Source organism: Mus musculus, chromosome 1 (assembly GCF_000001635.26).
Source record: "Mus musculus strain C57BL/6J chromosome 1, GRCm38.p6 C57BL/6J".
Classification (NCBI taxonomy): domain Eukaryota; kingdom Metazoa; phylum Chordata; class Mammalia; order Rodentia; family Muridae; genus Mus; species Mus musculus.
The window spans coordinates 37250340-37267385 of record NC_000067.6 but is presented as its reverse complement, the minus strand read 5'-3'; the positions used below and the strand labels follow the sequence as shown (position 1 = coordinate 37267385).

The following is a 17046-nucleotide window of genomic DNA, read 5'->3' as shown; positions in this document are numbered from 1 at the left end:
TATTTAGATACCAGGATGGGTGTTTATTGTGTCCTTTGCAAAAGATATTAATCAGAGCTAGAAATCTATATTTGTACACACACACACACACACGATCTCTGTATCTGTCTGTCTGTTATGTATATATGTATATAAAGAAACACATTTATATTTTAGGGTTTGTTCTTGATCCCTGTGATGGCGGCTTTAATTCTCAACTTGACCCAACATTGGAGGAGAGGCTCAATGAAGGGCTGTCTACACTGGGTTAGCCTGTGGTCTGTAGGGGAAGGGCTGTCTACACTGGGTTAGCCTGTGGTGTGTAGGGGAAGGGCTGTCTATACTAGGTTAGCCTGTGGTCTGTAGGGGACTGTCTTTGTTGATTGATGTGGGAGAATCCAGCTTACTGTGGGTGGCCCCATTCCCTAGGCAGGGAATCTGAACCATATAAGAATAGTGAGGTCAAACTGAGAACAAGCAAGGAAACAGGCACACATTCATTTCTCTTGGCTCTTGACGGTGGGTGTGATGTTATTTGATGTCTAAAGTCCCTGCCTTGTCTGTAATCTAGAACTGTAAGATGAAATAAAGCCTTTGTTACAGCAACAGAAATGAAACTAGAGCATCCTCTTATTTGAAATTTCTTTCTCTATGGTAAGCTTGTCTTCCATTTTTACCATCCATTCCATTATCTACTGCCCTATACACAGTATACATATAATTTCAGAATTATTCACCAACAGATTCACCATGTTAAAGAATTTACAACTAGAGTGTGTGTTTGTGTTAATTCCTTCTGTCTTTGGATTTAGAGTTTTAAAAGATACTTAGCCATCATTTTGCCCTAAAGTTTCAATAAGATTAGGCCCTGTGTTTGCAATACAGTTAGACTCATTTGTTAGAATCTTCTTTTCTTCCTGGAATGACACTACATCCTTATTTATATTGAAAAATGTTGTTTTCACTAAAGTTTGCTCTTTTTATCTTTGAGTTAGGGTCTCACCTAGCTCAGGCTACTCTCAGATTCTATACGCAGCTGAGGCTGGCCTTGAATATCTGATCTTCCTGCCTCCATCTCCCAAGCGCTGGGATTATAGGTATATGCCATTACACCTGGCTTAAAGTTGACTCTTAATGACGTATAGCTATGGGAGTCCAGGTCACGTATGTACAACACCAGTACTGTAAAAAAAATTGTGTCACAACAAGAATTAGCTCCTTTGTGACCACCCACCAGCCTCTCTCAGCTCCCGAGGACCACTGAGATCCTTTTCATCTTTGTGATGTACTTTCTCTAGATCGCCATGACAACAGAATGGTTTTTACATGGACCAGTTTAACAGTTTGTTCGTTCCTATCTCTGGGCAGCGTTGGATTGTATGGATTTGCTTTCCACCTGTTGAGCAGCAACAGGGTTCCATCAGTGTGTGTGTTTATAAATAAAGCTATTATAAACATTCATGTACACATTATATTTCAATAGTCTCCTCGAATACTGACATTTATTTAGGGCTCTTTCCTGGACATATCCCCAGTGCATGGAAAATGGGACCTAAAGTATGTGGAAGACATTGCTAGTTAAATTCAAGGTTCTTCTTTGTCCTCATTCTTCTAGAACTTTCCCTAAGAGGCAACTGGGGAAGATTGGAAGGCAGGCAGAGGGAGAGTGAGTGGACTTTCTTCTGCTTGTCTACATGATCCTCTGGCTATAGAGCCTAAGTACCACTTAGTAGTGGTTGCGGTGACAGCAGCCACTGCCTGCTCTGGTAAGGCAGTTGCTTCTAGCTTCATGTAAAAACTCTAGAATCTCACCTACAGAGCAATGCTACTCCTCAAATATCGCTCACATCCCTTTGTTTGCAGATGTCTCTAAGTTCCTGGGGTATCAGAGATGGTCAACAGTAACTCACCCTGAGAGGTGTGAGTTCTAGTTGCGGGGCGACTCCTCCGAACACTTTTCTTTGTGTAACTCCAGGGCTGGGGTAGACAGCTCCTTTATGCACTTACCATCCTGAATAATGTCCACGTCTATTTCTGCTGATCTGTCTGTCCATGTAGTCACTCCCTCTGATACATGCTCTCTGGTAGAACATATTGTAGGTCATATATTTGTCCTTTGCCCTTGCATTCTGATAGCTCCTCTTTGTTGCTTTTAGGATCAAGGTCACAGTAAGCATTGGCTCATGTCTCTGTGTACCCAGGACATTGTCTCTTCTGCTTCTGACTGTGTACGTGTCTTCCCAGAAGCATACATCCCCAGTTCATCATTGCCTGATCTTTCTAGGGAAGCCATTGTTTGAGGAATGCACCCTGGGGCTGAATCTTCCCTTAAGACAAGAGCTGAAGCAGGAGACATTAGCACATTTTAATCCAGGTCTTTATCTTTCCCATATAAATATAGGTGCAGGCATAATTGATAGCTAAGGCTATTAAAATGTATTCATTGTCATAAATATTCAATGTTAGAGAATACATAGCACTGCAGATTACATTCTGCTGGTCATATGAAATTGAATCTATGCTCTTTAATAGACCTGGACCTTCTAACCATTTAAAAGCATTAAGCATCAGATGCCCCCACAAGAAATGGTCATGTGACCCACAAGAAGAGACCCAACTGCATAATTGAACATAGAGGTTGTTTTTTTTTTTTGTATGAAGTACATTAGGATTCAATTATAGATTATGGCATCTACCCATTGAGACTTCAATATTGTCCAGGAAAGGGTTGGGAGAAATTTGTTTCGTAGAAAGAAAGGAGGAGACGGAGGAGGAAGAGAGAAGGAAGGAAAGAGAAAAAGGAGCAAAGATGGGAAGGAAGAAGAACTTCCAGCCTGCATTTAAGTGAAGGATGGAACACCTAAGTCCTTGTTCACAGTCTCAGAACCCAAGGGCAAAAATGTGAATGGAGTTCTGGTTGCTAGCTTAAAAAAAAAAAAAAGTTCTTGCAATATGCAAGCTTTCAGCTAGCTAAGAGCCTGAGGATGCAGTTCCATTGGGGGCTTGAAGCTTTTTCAGGGTAAAGGTGCAGGTTACAAGGCCATTAGCCATGAGACTCAGCTTTTAAGTTTCACTTTTCAGCTTTAAAAAATATGTATTTTATGTGCATGGATGTTTTGCCTGCATGGATGTCTGTGTATGATGTGTGTATCTAGGGCCTAAGGAAGCCAGATGAGGGCACTGGATACCCAGGAACTGGAGTTACAGATGGTTGTTAGCCACCATTAGGGTGCTGAGAATCAACCCCAGCCCCTCTGGAAGAGCAGCCAGTGCTCTTAACCACTGAGTCATCTCTCCAGCCTTAGTTGTCTGCTCTTAAAACTTGGACCACTACCCCAGCTTTCCACCTAACAGTCTCTACTTACACATGGTTCTCTACTTAGAGCTAGAATGGGTGGTAACAGGTGACTCCAGCAGAACCAGGCTACTCTTGTAGTGACAGGTGGGGCTGGCATCCACTTTAGATTCCTCGGAGAAATCTCACCATGCGATGCCCTTTTCAGAGACTGCCCAAACCCAGGGCTTGCCGGTTTCTAGGAGTTCCCCGATTTCTGTATCATTGGCAGCCAGAAGTTCTTACTCTAAGGAGGGAGGCTGTCTTTGAATCCACTGAGAAATGAGAAGAGATGAGACATGCTGTCCCATCAAGTGGCCAGATGTCACAGTGGCTGGATAGCAGGGAATCTAGATTAGTTTCCCTGACTTGAAGGGATCTCCATTTTACAATGCTGTGATACTACAAAGTCAACATTTTCAGGGGCCCAGGATGCACCCATATGGGAAAATGCCAGGCTCAGAAACGTGCCCAAACTGTCCTGTATAAAGTTGAACTTAAGTTATAAGTTTGTGTTTATAGCTGCTTCCTGCTGTGTTTTGTGGTTTTGCTGGATGTTTTTGTTGTTGTTGTTGTTGTTTGGATTGAACCCAGAGCCACTGGCACACTGGGGAGCACTGACTTACATCCTCTTTGTGTCTTCACAATCAGATGGTGATGACGTGGGAATAAGGAAGGAGACTAAATATCCATTTATATATATCTTTAATTGTATTTATTATTTAATGTATGAGTGCTCTTTTGCACATATATCCACCTGCCCGAAGAGGGCATCAGATCCCCCTATAGATGGTTGTGAGCCACCTTGTGGTTGCTGGGAATTGAACTCATGACCTCTGGAAGAGCAGCTAGTGCTCTTAACCACTGAGTTATCTCACCAGCCCCGTAAGACATCCATTTATAACATAGCTAGGATAAGGGGCTTAAACATTCCCATGGATTTCATTAAAACAAAACAAAACAAAACAAAACAAAACAAAACAAAACTTATCTGGGTTGGAAACAGTGGAGTGTGCCTGTGGTCCCAGCTACTTGGAAGGCTGGCGAGGGGACAACACTTGGGCATGGGAGTTGAAGGCTGGACTGGGTAACAGAGCAGGACCTTCACCTCAATAAATATGGGAAGGACTACACGTTTGGATTTGTGCTGGTCGGATTTTTATGTCAACTTGACACAAGTTAGAGTCATCTGAGAGGATGACTGAGAAAATGCCTCCCTAAGATCCAGCTGTAGGCAAGTCCGTGGAGCATTTCCTTAACTAATGATAGATGAAGGAGGGCCTAGCCCATTGCAAGTAGGACTACTCCCGGGCTGGTGGTTCTGGGTTCTATAAGAAAGCAGGCTTAGCAAGCTAAGAAGAGCAAACCAGTAAGCAGCTCCCCTTTATGGCCTCTGCATCAGCTCCTGCCTCCAGCTTCCTGCCCAGTTTGAGTTCCTGCCCTGACTTCCTTCAATGATGGACTATGATGTGGAGTGTAAGCCGAAAAAAAAACCTTTTCTTCCTAACTTGCATTGGTTATGATATTTCATCACAGCAATAGTAACCCTAATGAAGACAGGATCCCAGCACCCATGCTGGGTAGCTTACAACAGCAGGTAACTCCAGCCCAGGGGATGCAACGCCCTCTCCTGACCTCCGCCGACAACTGAACATACCCATATGCCAACATAACTAACAACATTAGAATCATGTGCACATATGCTTATACACTGGGTTGGGAACTCTTCACGCTTTCCAAAGCCACAACCTTCGCCACCTCATGATAGTCTGGAACTTCTGGGGCCGACAGCCATGAGTCCCATTTCATAGGAGAGGAAACTAAGGCTCTTCCTTGCTGTCACACCACTCCCAAAGGATGAGTAGCACTGAGGCGAAACCACAGCCAAACCCTTTACCCCGAGGCTATATAGTGTCGCCCAGAGAGCTGGCCCCGGGGGGGGGGGGGGGGAGCAGGAGGCAGAGCCACCTGCATTTTCAGTCAGTCTTTGAAGCATCCTCGGAATTCTCCCTGTCAGGTGAGAAGCCACAACACCTCCTGTTCATCTGGCTCTCCAGCCGAGTGAGCCGCTGTTTCAGCTTCATCTGGGAGGCACTGTACTCAGCCAGGAGTCGGGCAAACCTCGTCTGCAGGATGTCCAGGGACGACTCCAGGTACTCCACCTTCTCCTCAACGTCCCTGGTATCTACCCTGGCCGCGACTAGGTCCTCATCAATTAGGTTGTCCTTCATCAGAATCTGACGGCCCTTTTCCTCCAGAGCCCTCTTAGCGTCTGGGTACTCGGTGAGGGCTTCCATTAGGTCATCCTTGGAGAGGCAGAACAGGTCTGAGTAGCCGATACTCCTGATGTTGGCCGTCCTGCGGTTCCCAGACTTGCTCCCCTTAATGTTTAAGATGCTAATCTCCCCAAAGTAACTGCCGTCACTGAGGACCACAAACTGGGTGACCCCGTCATCAGCCACCACAGCCAGCTTGCCCTCCTTGATGATGTACATCTCTCTTCCAATGTCCCCCTTTTTGCATATGTAGTCCCCGGGGCTGAACACAGTGGGGCGGAGCTTCAGCACCAGCTCCACCAGCAGCCCCGCCTCGCAGTCCTGGAAGATTCGGACCTTCTTCAGCGTGTCCAGGTGCACGTTGATGGCGATCTCAGCCTTCAGCTTGTCCGGGAGGTTTTTGAGCACTTCCTTTTCATCCACCGTCTTCCTGTTGGCCCACAGATAGTCAAACCACCGGATAACCCGAGTCTCCAAGTCCTTGGTTACCTTCCGGAACTGCATGTACTGCTTGACGGAGTCGATCTTAGCCTGGAACTCTACCCGGGGAGCGTTCATGTTGGAAATCATGGAGCCTACGTTGCCCACTATGGTGGCAAAGATCAGGATACCCACCAGGAAGTCGATGACCACAAAGAGATACTCTTCATCTTTCACGGGGGGTGGGGTCTCACCAATGGTGGTCAGGGTCAGGGTGGACCAGTAGAGACTGTAAATGTACTTCCGGGAGAGTCGTGCATACTCCGGCTTGGAGGTGTTTGGATAGACCCAGGAGTCTGTCCCAAAACCAATGAACTTGGAAATGGCAAAGTAGATGCAGGCATTCCAGTGGATGATGATGAGTGTGTAAAGGACCAAGTTCCCTATCCTGAACACGTTGGGGTAGTTGGTCCTTGTCTCTGTGCGGTCAAAGAATTCAAAGAGCCGAGAGAACTTCAGGAGGCGGTTGAACCTCAGTTCTGGGTAGTTCACGCCCAACTTTAAATAAGCCAGGTCTGTGGGGATGAGAGACAGGATGTCCAGCTTGAAGTGCAAGGTCTTTGTGTAATGTTTCCACAGCCTCTTGGTATCTCTGACCATTAGGCCTTGCTCAAGGAAACCTAAGGACGGAGAAGGGGACAGTCACTTGGGCACCAAAGAGGCTTAAACTGCCTACACAACAGACGGTGGTGTGTATCTGAGAGAAACAATATTAGACATAACTAATATTAATGTTGACAGTCACCCTGAATTTTTCTATAATCTCTTCTGTTTAATTTTGTTTTTTCTCTTCTGGGAATGGAACCCAGGGCCTTGTATAAGCTAGGGTTATATAACTGAGCTACTTCCCCAGTTATCTATTCAGGATTAAAAATTATAAATTAATTGGGTAACTTTGAAAATAGACTGGATGTTAGATGAAAGCAAGGAATGAAGATTAAATTTTAACCGACAAACCCATTAGAGATTGTGTCGAGTGAGGGAGCACCAGCTTTCCTAATGTTCTCTCTTTGTGTTTTGTATGTACTTGAAAATATGAATCATCAAACTTCAAAAATTCAGATCAAAGCCTACCAAGCAGGCATCACCAGTAGTAGTGTTCAGGGAAACAGTGCTGGGCTTGACCCCCAGAGCTTACGCCATGAGGCACTTTTACAAGTTCAAGGTGTCTCGGCTGCTAGCACAAGACCTTTGCTGAAAATGAAAATTAAGGCTGTCATCATATATGACCCATACAAGTTCTGATACTCCTAGTCCTCAGGTTATTCTTGTTCAATAATTGCCCTTCAGGATCCATAGAGCAACTGATTCCAGGATTCCTTAATCTCTTTGTTTCCGAGGGAACCAGAATCCTTAGATGCTTAAGTATCTTCCATAGAATGATGTTACATCTGCACATTACCCATACATATCCTCCTCTGATTATGTTAAATCCTCTCTAGGTTTCTTATAGTGCCCAATACATGTAGCATAAATGCTCCGAAGCCGTATTGTGTTGTGTAGGGATAAATGACCAGGAGAAATAAAACCTCTAAATGTTCAGCTCAGAACGTTTTTTCCAAATATCTGGTTGATTGGCTCTCCAGGTGCAAGATCTATGGATGCTATAGTGCTTGTGCGTGTGTCTATGGAGTGCCTTGTGTAGCATCTTGGCTTAGAGACTCCTCATCATTTTATGATTCTTCTGAGTCTGAAGATCTTTTCCTCTTGGACTGCGATCATGGCCTCTATCTCCCTCAGCTTCTTGCTGAAGCTGGCATTGCCAAGGACAGTATCCAAGTACAGGAAGGGATGGAGCTGATGTCTGAGTGAGGGCGAGGTGTTGCCCTGAGGCTCGCCTGAGACAAGCAGCAGGGTTCTAGTGGATGATCACAGAGCACTGTGCCTGTGGATACTAGTGTGACTGCTGCAGAGGCCATTCATACCACCTCCAGCTGTGTGTTGGAGGTTCTCTAAGTTAATGTGCTGGGCACCACTGGGAGGAAGCAGGGCTTGCCACTCTGCCTGACCGGGGTGTGAATATGGACTCGGGGCCTTGGTTTCTGACTCAGTAAGATGGAGACAACCTTGCTTCTTTGTTTGTTTGTTTTGTTTTGTTTTGTTTTGTTTTGTTTTGCGAGACAGGGTTTCTCTGTGTAACTCTGGCTGTCCTGGAACTCAGAAATCCGCCTGCCTCTGCCTCTCAAGTGCTGGGATTAAAGGTGTGTGCCACCACACCCGGCAACAACCTTGCTTCTCGTTTCATGTACTGGGAAAGCAAGATGAGCTGAGAGGATGTGTGAGTTAGAGCTACGTGGTGTGATTCCATGTGTGTGTTCCCATTAAGCATGGCAGTGTGGATGGTCGTTCCAAAATCTTAGCAGCAGTAAGAAGGGCCTCTACAAGGTTAGGTGATGATGTATTTGTTTTCCTTAGAAAAAGATGCCCAAAAGCTGAGCAGCCCCAATTCTCAAGCACAGGTGTGACTGAACCCCAACCAGAGGCTGTTTGAAAGAACGAGTGGTCCTAGGTCCTGTTTTGAATTTCACTTCTTCATGCGTTAAAACTTCCCTGAGGAGCCAGAGAGATGGCTCAGTAAGAGCACTCACTGCCCTGAATTCAGTTCCCTGCACACATGTCTGGTTGCTCACAAATGCCTATAACTCAAGCTCCATCATAGGGGTCTGATGCCCTCTTCTGGACACTCTGGGCACTTACACTCATGGGCACAAACCCATTCACAGACTCACACATTTCACTTTATAAAAAATAAGCTAAAATATCCCAAAATAGTCATAGAAGTAAATTGTAAAACTCCTCTGAGAGGGACAGAGTAGTGCTTCCTGGACCTTCCATATTTCTGAGGAGAAGTACTTGGAGGACTGACTGAGTGTCATCTCACACAGGCAGTCCTGAAGGGCCCTTTGATATGACAGCTTAGCCTTGTGTCAGGTGACAAAAGTGAGGTCCAGACAACCATCTTGACTTGCTTGTATAACACTGGGACAGTAGATTCCAGAGTCCATGTGTCTTAGCCCCTGACCAGGTCTTGTTGAAGGATTCAGTATCAAGATACCAGCACCCACTCTGTGTTTGTGGGTCTCCAGATCTCTCAGGCACCTCTTGGTCAAAGGTAGGTAACATCCAGTCCACTGCCATGGGTCTTGTTGAGTATTCTATGGTTCCCCCTACTGAGGGCCTGTGACCTGGACCAGTCAAGTCCGTGGGGCACACTCACCTGTCCGGGCTCGAACCAGCATGTCTAAAACATAAAGGACATCTGCAGAGTAGTCCAAGACCAGCCACAGCGTCAGGTGCTCTGATTGTAGCTCATCAAAACAGGCCCTGAAGAAGCCAAGTGTGAGATTTGACAGGATGGGATGGCCTAGTGTCAGAGCACAGACCCTTCCCTGCCCTGTGTTGTGAATAAGCTCATTACAACCAGTGGCCATTATTCCTGCAGGGTTACACCTGCCACATAGCACTTTCCTCTGAGATGAAAACCTTCTATTTTGGAAGGAACCCTCTTAAGATAGGATTTCTAGAGAGGTGAAGCAACAGATATTCTAAAGGGAAGTGAAATACTACATGGATGCTCATTAAGACAGGAAGTAAACAATTCAAAGTAGCTTCAGGAAGTCCCTGAAACTGAGCGTATTCACTAAGACCCTCCCTCCCTATAAAATATGTAAACAGTAAAGCCTGCTGAGAGTCACCATCAGGAAAGCCAAGCTGCAAACAAACAAACAAACAAAACCAAAACCAAAACCAAAAAAAAAAAACCCCAAAACCTCAGGCCAGGCAGTGGCAGAGCACACCTTTAATCCCAGCACTTAGGAGGCAGAGGCAGGCGGGTTTCTGAGTTTGAGGCCAGCCTGGTCTACAGAGTGAGTTCCAGGACAGCCAAGGCTATACAGAGAAACTCTGTCTCAAAAACAAAAAACAAAAAAGAAAGAAAGAAAGAAAGAAAGAAAGAAAGAAAGGAAGGAAGGAAGGAAGGAAGGAAGGAAGAAAGAGAAAGAAAGAAAGAAAGAAAGAAAGAAAGAAAGAAAGAAAGAAAGAAAGAAAGAAAGGAAGGAAGGAAGGAAGGAAGGAAGAAAGAGAAAGAAAGAAAGAAAGAAAGAAAGAAAGAAAGAAAGAAAGAAAGAAAGAAAGAAAGAGAAAGAAGGAAGAAAATTTTCAGACAAGTCAGCAGCCTTGAAAAAGCAGAGAGACCAATTGAACTTCTTAGAAGAAACAAGGACTGGATGAGCTGCCAGGAAAAGGCTCTGATCAATTGAGCCACTGAAAAAGGACTCCAACCTGCTGAGCTGCCTTCAGGCTGTGTAATATGCATCAGGTTCCCAGCTTTCACGAGCTGTCACCCACGCAGGGGTAGGCTTTGGTGATACAGCTGTCTTGGAGTCATTTCTGCTATTATAAGTAACCCTAACCCAGATTCCTGTAAATAATTCCAATTAAACTCATTGGCTCACCAAGTTGGAGTCATGGGCTCTGTTTCTGGAGTTAATAGATGTGTGTGTGTGTGTGTGTGTGTGTGTGTGTGTGTGTGTGTGTGTGTGTGTGTGCTGTGTCTCCCAGGAAAAGTTTGTCCCATGACAATGCAATGGAATCACTCCAGACTCAGAGAAGTTACACTGTCCCACAGTCACTGGGCTCATAGGAAGAAGAACTCAGGACTTAAATGTGTACTGTGAATTTTAATGATAGAATGCAAAATAAATATTCTACCCGCCTACCCATTCACCCAACCACCCAAACAAAGAACTATGCAACCAGCCACCCAACTACCCAACCAACAAACTACCCAATCAACCACCCAACCAACAGGTCAAACAACCAAACAACCACCCCAACAAGCACTGAAACAATCAACTACCCAACCAGCTAGCCACACACCTAACCACCCACCCACCTACCCACACAAACAACTACCCTAACAACCACTCAAACAACTACCCAACCAACCAACTACTCAACCAGCCACTCAAACAACCAACTACTCAACCAGCTATCCACCCACTCAACCACTCAACCACTCACCCAACCAACCAATAAACCAACTACCCCACTAGCCACCTACCCAAACAACCACACAACCAGACTACCCCCCAAAGAACCACTGAAACAAGCAACTACCCAACCAGCTTTCCATCCACCTGCCTGCCTACCCACCCAATATCAATCAATCAATCAAACAAACAAACAAACAAACAACTGGGATTGACATTAGGTAAAGGGGTTAACAACCTTTTCTTTCTAGAGTTGTATTCCAAAATATTCTAGAGAATATTTTCCCCACCTTTTGATTCTTCTTGTTTGTTGTTTCTCACACAGACAGCACCCCAAGTTTTCCTCTTTACCCCCAAAGAACAGCAGCCTACTTGCCATTCAAGTCTTCTGCACACTTGGAAATAGAATCTTGACTTACTCCTGTGTTCTCAGAGTCTAGATCACGTGTCAAGAGCTGCACTGCCACCTTGCCCATTTGCTGGGGGGGGGGGGGCTCCCATGCTCTCCCCATTCACCAGTCTCACAGACCCTCAGATAGGCTAAACCCCAGGCTTCCACATCCACCTGTGTGGTGTTATGCTTTGGATGGCAAGTACCCCGCAAAGGCTCATGGGCTAAAGGCTTGGTCACCAGTCTGTAGCATGCCTGGGGGGTGATAGAACCTTTAGTTGGTAAGTCAAGGGGGGTTGCCTTTAAAAGGAAGATTAGGTCCCCGCCTGTTCCCTTCCTCTATACTTCCTTCTTCTCTGCCCTGGTGTCTTGTCTTGTCAGTGTCCCAGTGATCTTTCTGAAACTCTGAGCTAGAATAACTTTTTTCTTTTACATCATTTAGTTTTTGTCATATCAGCAGAAAGCTGACCAACTGCAGGGACACAGGTGTTCTCTGCATCCTGGTTAAGGAATAACATGCTAAAAATCACTGTGTAGCCTCCTAGGCCAGCTGTGTCTGTCCGTCTTACAGACTTTCCCAGGAACACATCAAGGCCCACTGTCTACTCGAAGAGGACGCTCTCCTGCATCATGGTAAACAAGAGGGCACAGTCACTCTCAAAGGGCTGTATCCTGGTTGGCTCAGGAGATCCCCTGACCCCTGTCCAGCTTTCTTTCACAAGTACAGAGACTTGCCTCTGCGTGACTTCCTCATAGGCTTACTTGGGGACATTTCTAACCCTGTGCCTCCTCTTGGAGGGACAATGAACCCTGTATCCCTTTCCTGCTAGAGAGGGCCTTCGGACCCCTTCCTTACCTTCAGACAGGAGTAGTGGGATCTTCTTGTCACCTCAGCAGCCTGCACCCTGTAGATCTGCTCAGGGTAGGGGTCCCCTCACTGCACCCTTACCTAGCAACATGTTTAAGAGTGCTCCAAAGGCCTGCATGGCATCCTCTAGTGGCACACCCTTGCAGGCTTGCTTAGGAAAGCCCCTGCCACTTCCCCAACCACAAGGGGGAGGCATCCTGCCCCAGTACCCACAGCAGCAGTTCTCCCACGGTGGGGAAGGGTGTGCTTACTAGAAAGTTATAGCTCAGCCCTGTGGCTCCAACCTCTGCACCCCAGGAACCCAGCAGAACTTGCTAGCAAAGGTCCCTGCTACACTCTCTTCTTTTTCACTAGCTCTCCCTGTGGAAACTCTAATGCCTTGGATCTTCTGCAGAAAAGCAACAGCTCCTTCTAACACACTTAACTAAGAGCACCCCAAAGTCTGCATCTACCTTCAGAAGAATAGCAGAACGTGCCACACGGTTCCAACACGGCAACCTGCCTTGGAAACCAGAAGCCTAGAATTTACCCACAGCATCTTCACTGAACGTTTACTCAACCACAGGTTCACTCAAAATGGTTCCCTAAGCCTCTCAGAACAGTGGCTAGCCCCTTCCTCATATAACCCTAATGCAGACTTCAGAGTGCTCAGACTGTCTTGGAGCCCTTCTCACCCAAGGTTTAAAAAACTTCAGAGTCCTTTGTGAAATGGCCGGATTTTTTACAGATAGAGGACCGAACACAGTGGTTCTCAACCTGTGGGTCGGCAGGGGTTGCATATCAGATATCCTACATATTAGATATTTACATTATGTTACATTCATAACAACAGCAAAAATACAGTTATGAAGTATCAATGGTCACAGCATTAGGAAGGTTGAGAACCACTGACCCAAAGCAACAGAGCTCTGTGGTGGCTGAGAAGAGAGAAGCTCACTCTGGTGAAACAACATTCTGAGGCTTTTTTGCCCTCTCCCTTCCTGTGCCCGCTTCAGTGCCTACCTGCATACAAGTAGACACCAGTTATAGAAGACTGGGAGCGCGATGGCAGTCAGCCAGCGGTAGTAGATGTTGCTGGAGGGGTCCACCACAATGGGCTCCTCCTTCCTGCTGGAAACAGAGACGGACATTGTTCCATATGAAAGGGATCTAAAGGCCTTCACTAACTTAGTGACCTGAGAGGGATTTTAGGTATGGGGGAAGAAGTAGAGGTCACAACAGGATCTTCTGAGTTCCAAGGGGGTCTTACAGAATGCCTCTGTGGGGAAGACAGGCGGGGAGCTCCCTCCGTCCCAGTCCAACCTCCACAACTGTAAAGTCTTGCTGACTTGTTTCCACATGCCCCAGGGTATCATTCCTGAGCATTAGAATTTGATCTGGGAATGAAGAGGCAGCATGGCTGAGTGCTGGCAAGGGAGCAATTGACTCCTGGGGAGAGCTTTATGGCAATGCCAGTTCCCAGGGACCACCCACGCCTTCCAGGCTGGAAGTGTGCATGTTGACAGCTCTCGGTGTCTCTGAGGCAGTTCGTAAGACTGAACTTGGAAGCCCTGGAGTGTGTCCTCCAGCCCTCTCCACCTCTTGCTACATTTGTGAGAAGAGGGAGTTACTGACTTCATTGTGAATCATTGTGAGTAAGGGTATCACTCCATTGGAGTGTTGAGAAATTGGTGACTCGGGTTAATGTCATACAACTATCACTCACTTTCACTAACCTCTGGGAAGTTACACACAGCCCAAGGCCGGAGACATTTTGAAGCAACTGAAATTCACACCGAGATGGAAACGTGAAGCAGGAGTTTAAAAGTCAACGTCATGCGAATTGGCTGAGTAGGTTTTTGTTTAAAAAAAAAAAAAACTGACTGCAAAGGTCATGTATGGGGTTACATGCCTGTAACCTCAGGACATGGGAAGCTGAGGCAGGAGAATTAAGCTCAAGGCTAGCCTTCACTACATAGAACACACTGCCCATTCTATTTTGCTTTCTGTTGCTGTAATAAATACTGTGATGGTTTATATATGCTTGGCCTAGGGAGTGGCACTATCAGAAGTTGTGGCTCTGTTGGAGTAGGGGTGTCACTGTGGGTGTGGGCTTTAAGACCCTTACCCTAGCTGCCTAGAAGTCAGTATTCTGCTAGCGGCCTTCAGGTGAAGTTGTAGAACTCTCAGCTCTGCCTGCACCATGCCTGCCTGGATGCTACCATGGTCTCACCTTGAAGATAATGAACTGACCCTTTGAACCTGTAAGCCAGCCCCAATTAAATGCTGTCCTTTATAAGAATTGCCTTGGTCATGGTGTCTGTTCACAGCCATGGAAACCCTAAGACAAATACCATGGCCTAAAGCAATTTGGGAGAGGAAAGAGTTTATTTCAGTTTACACTTCCAGGTCAGGGCCACCAGCCTAGGGGATAGTCCTGCCCATAGTGGGCTGGATCAATCATTAGTCAAGACAATCCCTCACAGATGCTGCAATGGAGCTAACTGATCTAGGCAATCCCTCAGTTCAGACTCCCTCACATGACTCTGGGCTGTGTCCAGTCGACAGCTGAAGCTAATTAGGACATTGTCTGACAAACCAGAATAAAACAAACCAAGATAAGAGGACCCTTAAGGAGTTCTAAATAATAGTTAAATTTGTTTGGCGTACATTGCTATCAGAACACGTGATTTAAAAGATGAACCTCTTATCTTGCAGATCTATAAATTGAAAGTCAAGAATGGGTCTCACCATTTCCAACACAGAGTTGTGACCTCTTGGGAGGTTTTAGAGGAGCCATTTTTTCTCCACCCCACACCACTCCCTTGTTTGTAGTGATGGCGAATGTCCCTGTAGCTGCAGGCCTGCAGGTCCCATGGTTTCTTTGCTGGCTGTAATGCATAGTTATATGTAGCTTTACAGTGTTGTGGCAGGGCTGTGGAGCTGGCTGGCAGGGCATAAAGTGCTCACTGTACAAGCACAAGAACTAGAGTATGGATCCCTAGAACCCATGTAATGGCTGGGTAGACATGGCGGCTGTCTGTAATCCCAGCACCCAGGAGGGAGAACATGCGTGGGCAAGCTGGTTTTGAATTGGTGAGCTCTGGGTTCATCGAGAGTCTCTACTTCAAAAACTATAGTGAAGAGTGATGGAGGAAGACACTGGACTCAATTTCAGGTTTCCACATGCACAGATGTGTGCACCTACATGGATACAGACAGACATAGGCACATGCAAGAAAGAGGAGGAGGAAGAAAAAAAACGAAAAAAAAAAACCTGTCTACTCTTCCAATCCTTGGAACTGGTTGTCCTAGCTAGGTTTAACTGAACTGGACACATCCAGATTCATTTGAAGGAGTCTGAATTGGGTTATTCGGACCTGTTGTCACCTCTGTGGGAAACTGTCTTGATTAATGATTGGTGCGAGGGGAGCATCACAGATCACTGTGGGTGGCACCATCCCTATGCAAATGACCTGTGCTTATGAAGAAGAAGAAAAAGAAGAGGAGGAAGAGGGAGAGGAGGAAGAGGGAGAGGAAGAAGAGGAAGGGGAAGAAGAGGAAGGAGAAGGAAGAGGAAGAGGAAGAAGAGGAGGAGGAAGAGAAGGAAGAGGAAGAAGAGGAGGAGGAAGAGAAGGAAGAGGAGGAAGCAACAGCCACTGTAGCAGGAGCAACTGTGTCATTTCTTGGTTTTTGACACCATTTCCATCTACAGTGTGAGCTGTCATCACCAGCCTAACACTTCAAAGTTTTGTCGATAAATATGTTCTTTAAACCGTTTTAATTTTACTTAAGCCCGAGGATGCCTTCCTTCACGAAGGAGATTTTAGGTATGGAACTCTAACCTACTTTTGTAGGAGTCCCAGAAAGCTCCATTTAGCAAAGGACCTTTACCATACAGCCAAGCCTCAGCTGGTCACAGCAGGCAAATGTCGTCCTGTTAGCCATGACCATCTGACTCTCATAGGAGAAAGTGCCAAGCTTCAGCCAAATGAGTTGCTGTTGTATCTAATCCCTAGCCATTAGTGCTGCCCAGGCATTACAGGCTACAGTTCTGAGATCATATTTGGTTTTGGAGACACATGATTCTAGTATTGTGGATAAAATGGACTTAAGAAATATTAAAAATAATTTTATCTTTTGACAGTGGAACAAAGAATTATTCTATTTGCTAATCAAGCACAAAGACAAATCCTCCATCTTAATGAATGTCACCAGCAGAGGGCGCTGCCCACAAGCTTATTGGGCTCACTGGACATGGCAGTCTGGGCTTGCTTTGGTCGGGCTTTTGAGGGTATGTGTTACAGGTTTTGGCTTTTCAAACTCCTGCTACCCAACTTTTGAGGACCCAGCCCAGTGCTATCCAGCTGCACCCCTGAATCTACCCAGCACTGGCCCAAACATTATACAGACTTGCAAAATATGGCTGCTTTAAGCTAAGAGCAATTCGGTCCCAAAGGGAGAAGTTATTCCGTATTTGAGAACTAAATGAGAAATCTGGAAATAGGAAGCTAGCTACAAAGAAACGGCCCAGAGAGAATCGTCACCTATGCCCAAACATCCCCATCTGGTGGCAGTTTTCAGTTTCATCCTTTGGTCTGTGGCTTCCAGTGTGGGTCCATGAAACGGGCCCTGGGGCAGCCGGTACCAGTGCCCTCATCCTTGCCCACATCCTAGCCACAGGACATAGCATGAGGACTTCCACAAGCTGCTCATGGCTTCCAATCCCTAAGAGCCTTTCCCTGCCT

The 17046-nt window shown here is 46.1% G+C and overlaps 1 protein-coding gene across 4 annotated transcripts in view; it reads right to left on the bottom strand.

Moving 5' to 3' along the window:
• Positions 1–4001: 4001 nt before the first annotated feature.
• The window catches only part of Cnga3 (cyclic nucleotide gated channel alpha 3), a 45144-nt gene continuing 32099 nt past the window's right edge, over positions 4002–17046 (bottom strand). For 2 of the 4 annotated variants that reach the window (NM_001282010.1, NM_009918.2), the window contains 3 exons: positions 13322–13429; positions 9287–9393; positions 4002–6689 (listed from right to left, as the gene is read on the bottom strand). In NM_001282010.1, coding sequence (NP_001268939.1) covers positions 5290–6689; positions 9287–9393; positions 13322–13429 — 1615 coding nt within the window. In that variant the 3' untranslated portion in view covers positions 4002–5289. The remainder of the gene's footprint in view (positions 6690–9286; positions 9394–13321; positions 13430–17046) is intronic. The other 2 variants (XM_017313748.2, XM_017313745.2) reach the window with 2 other exon arrangements.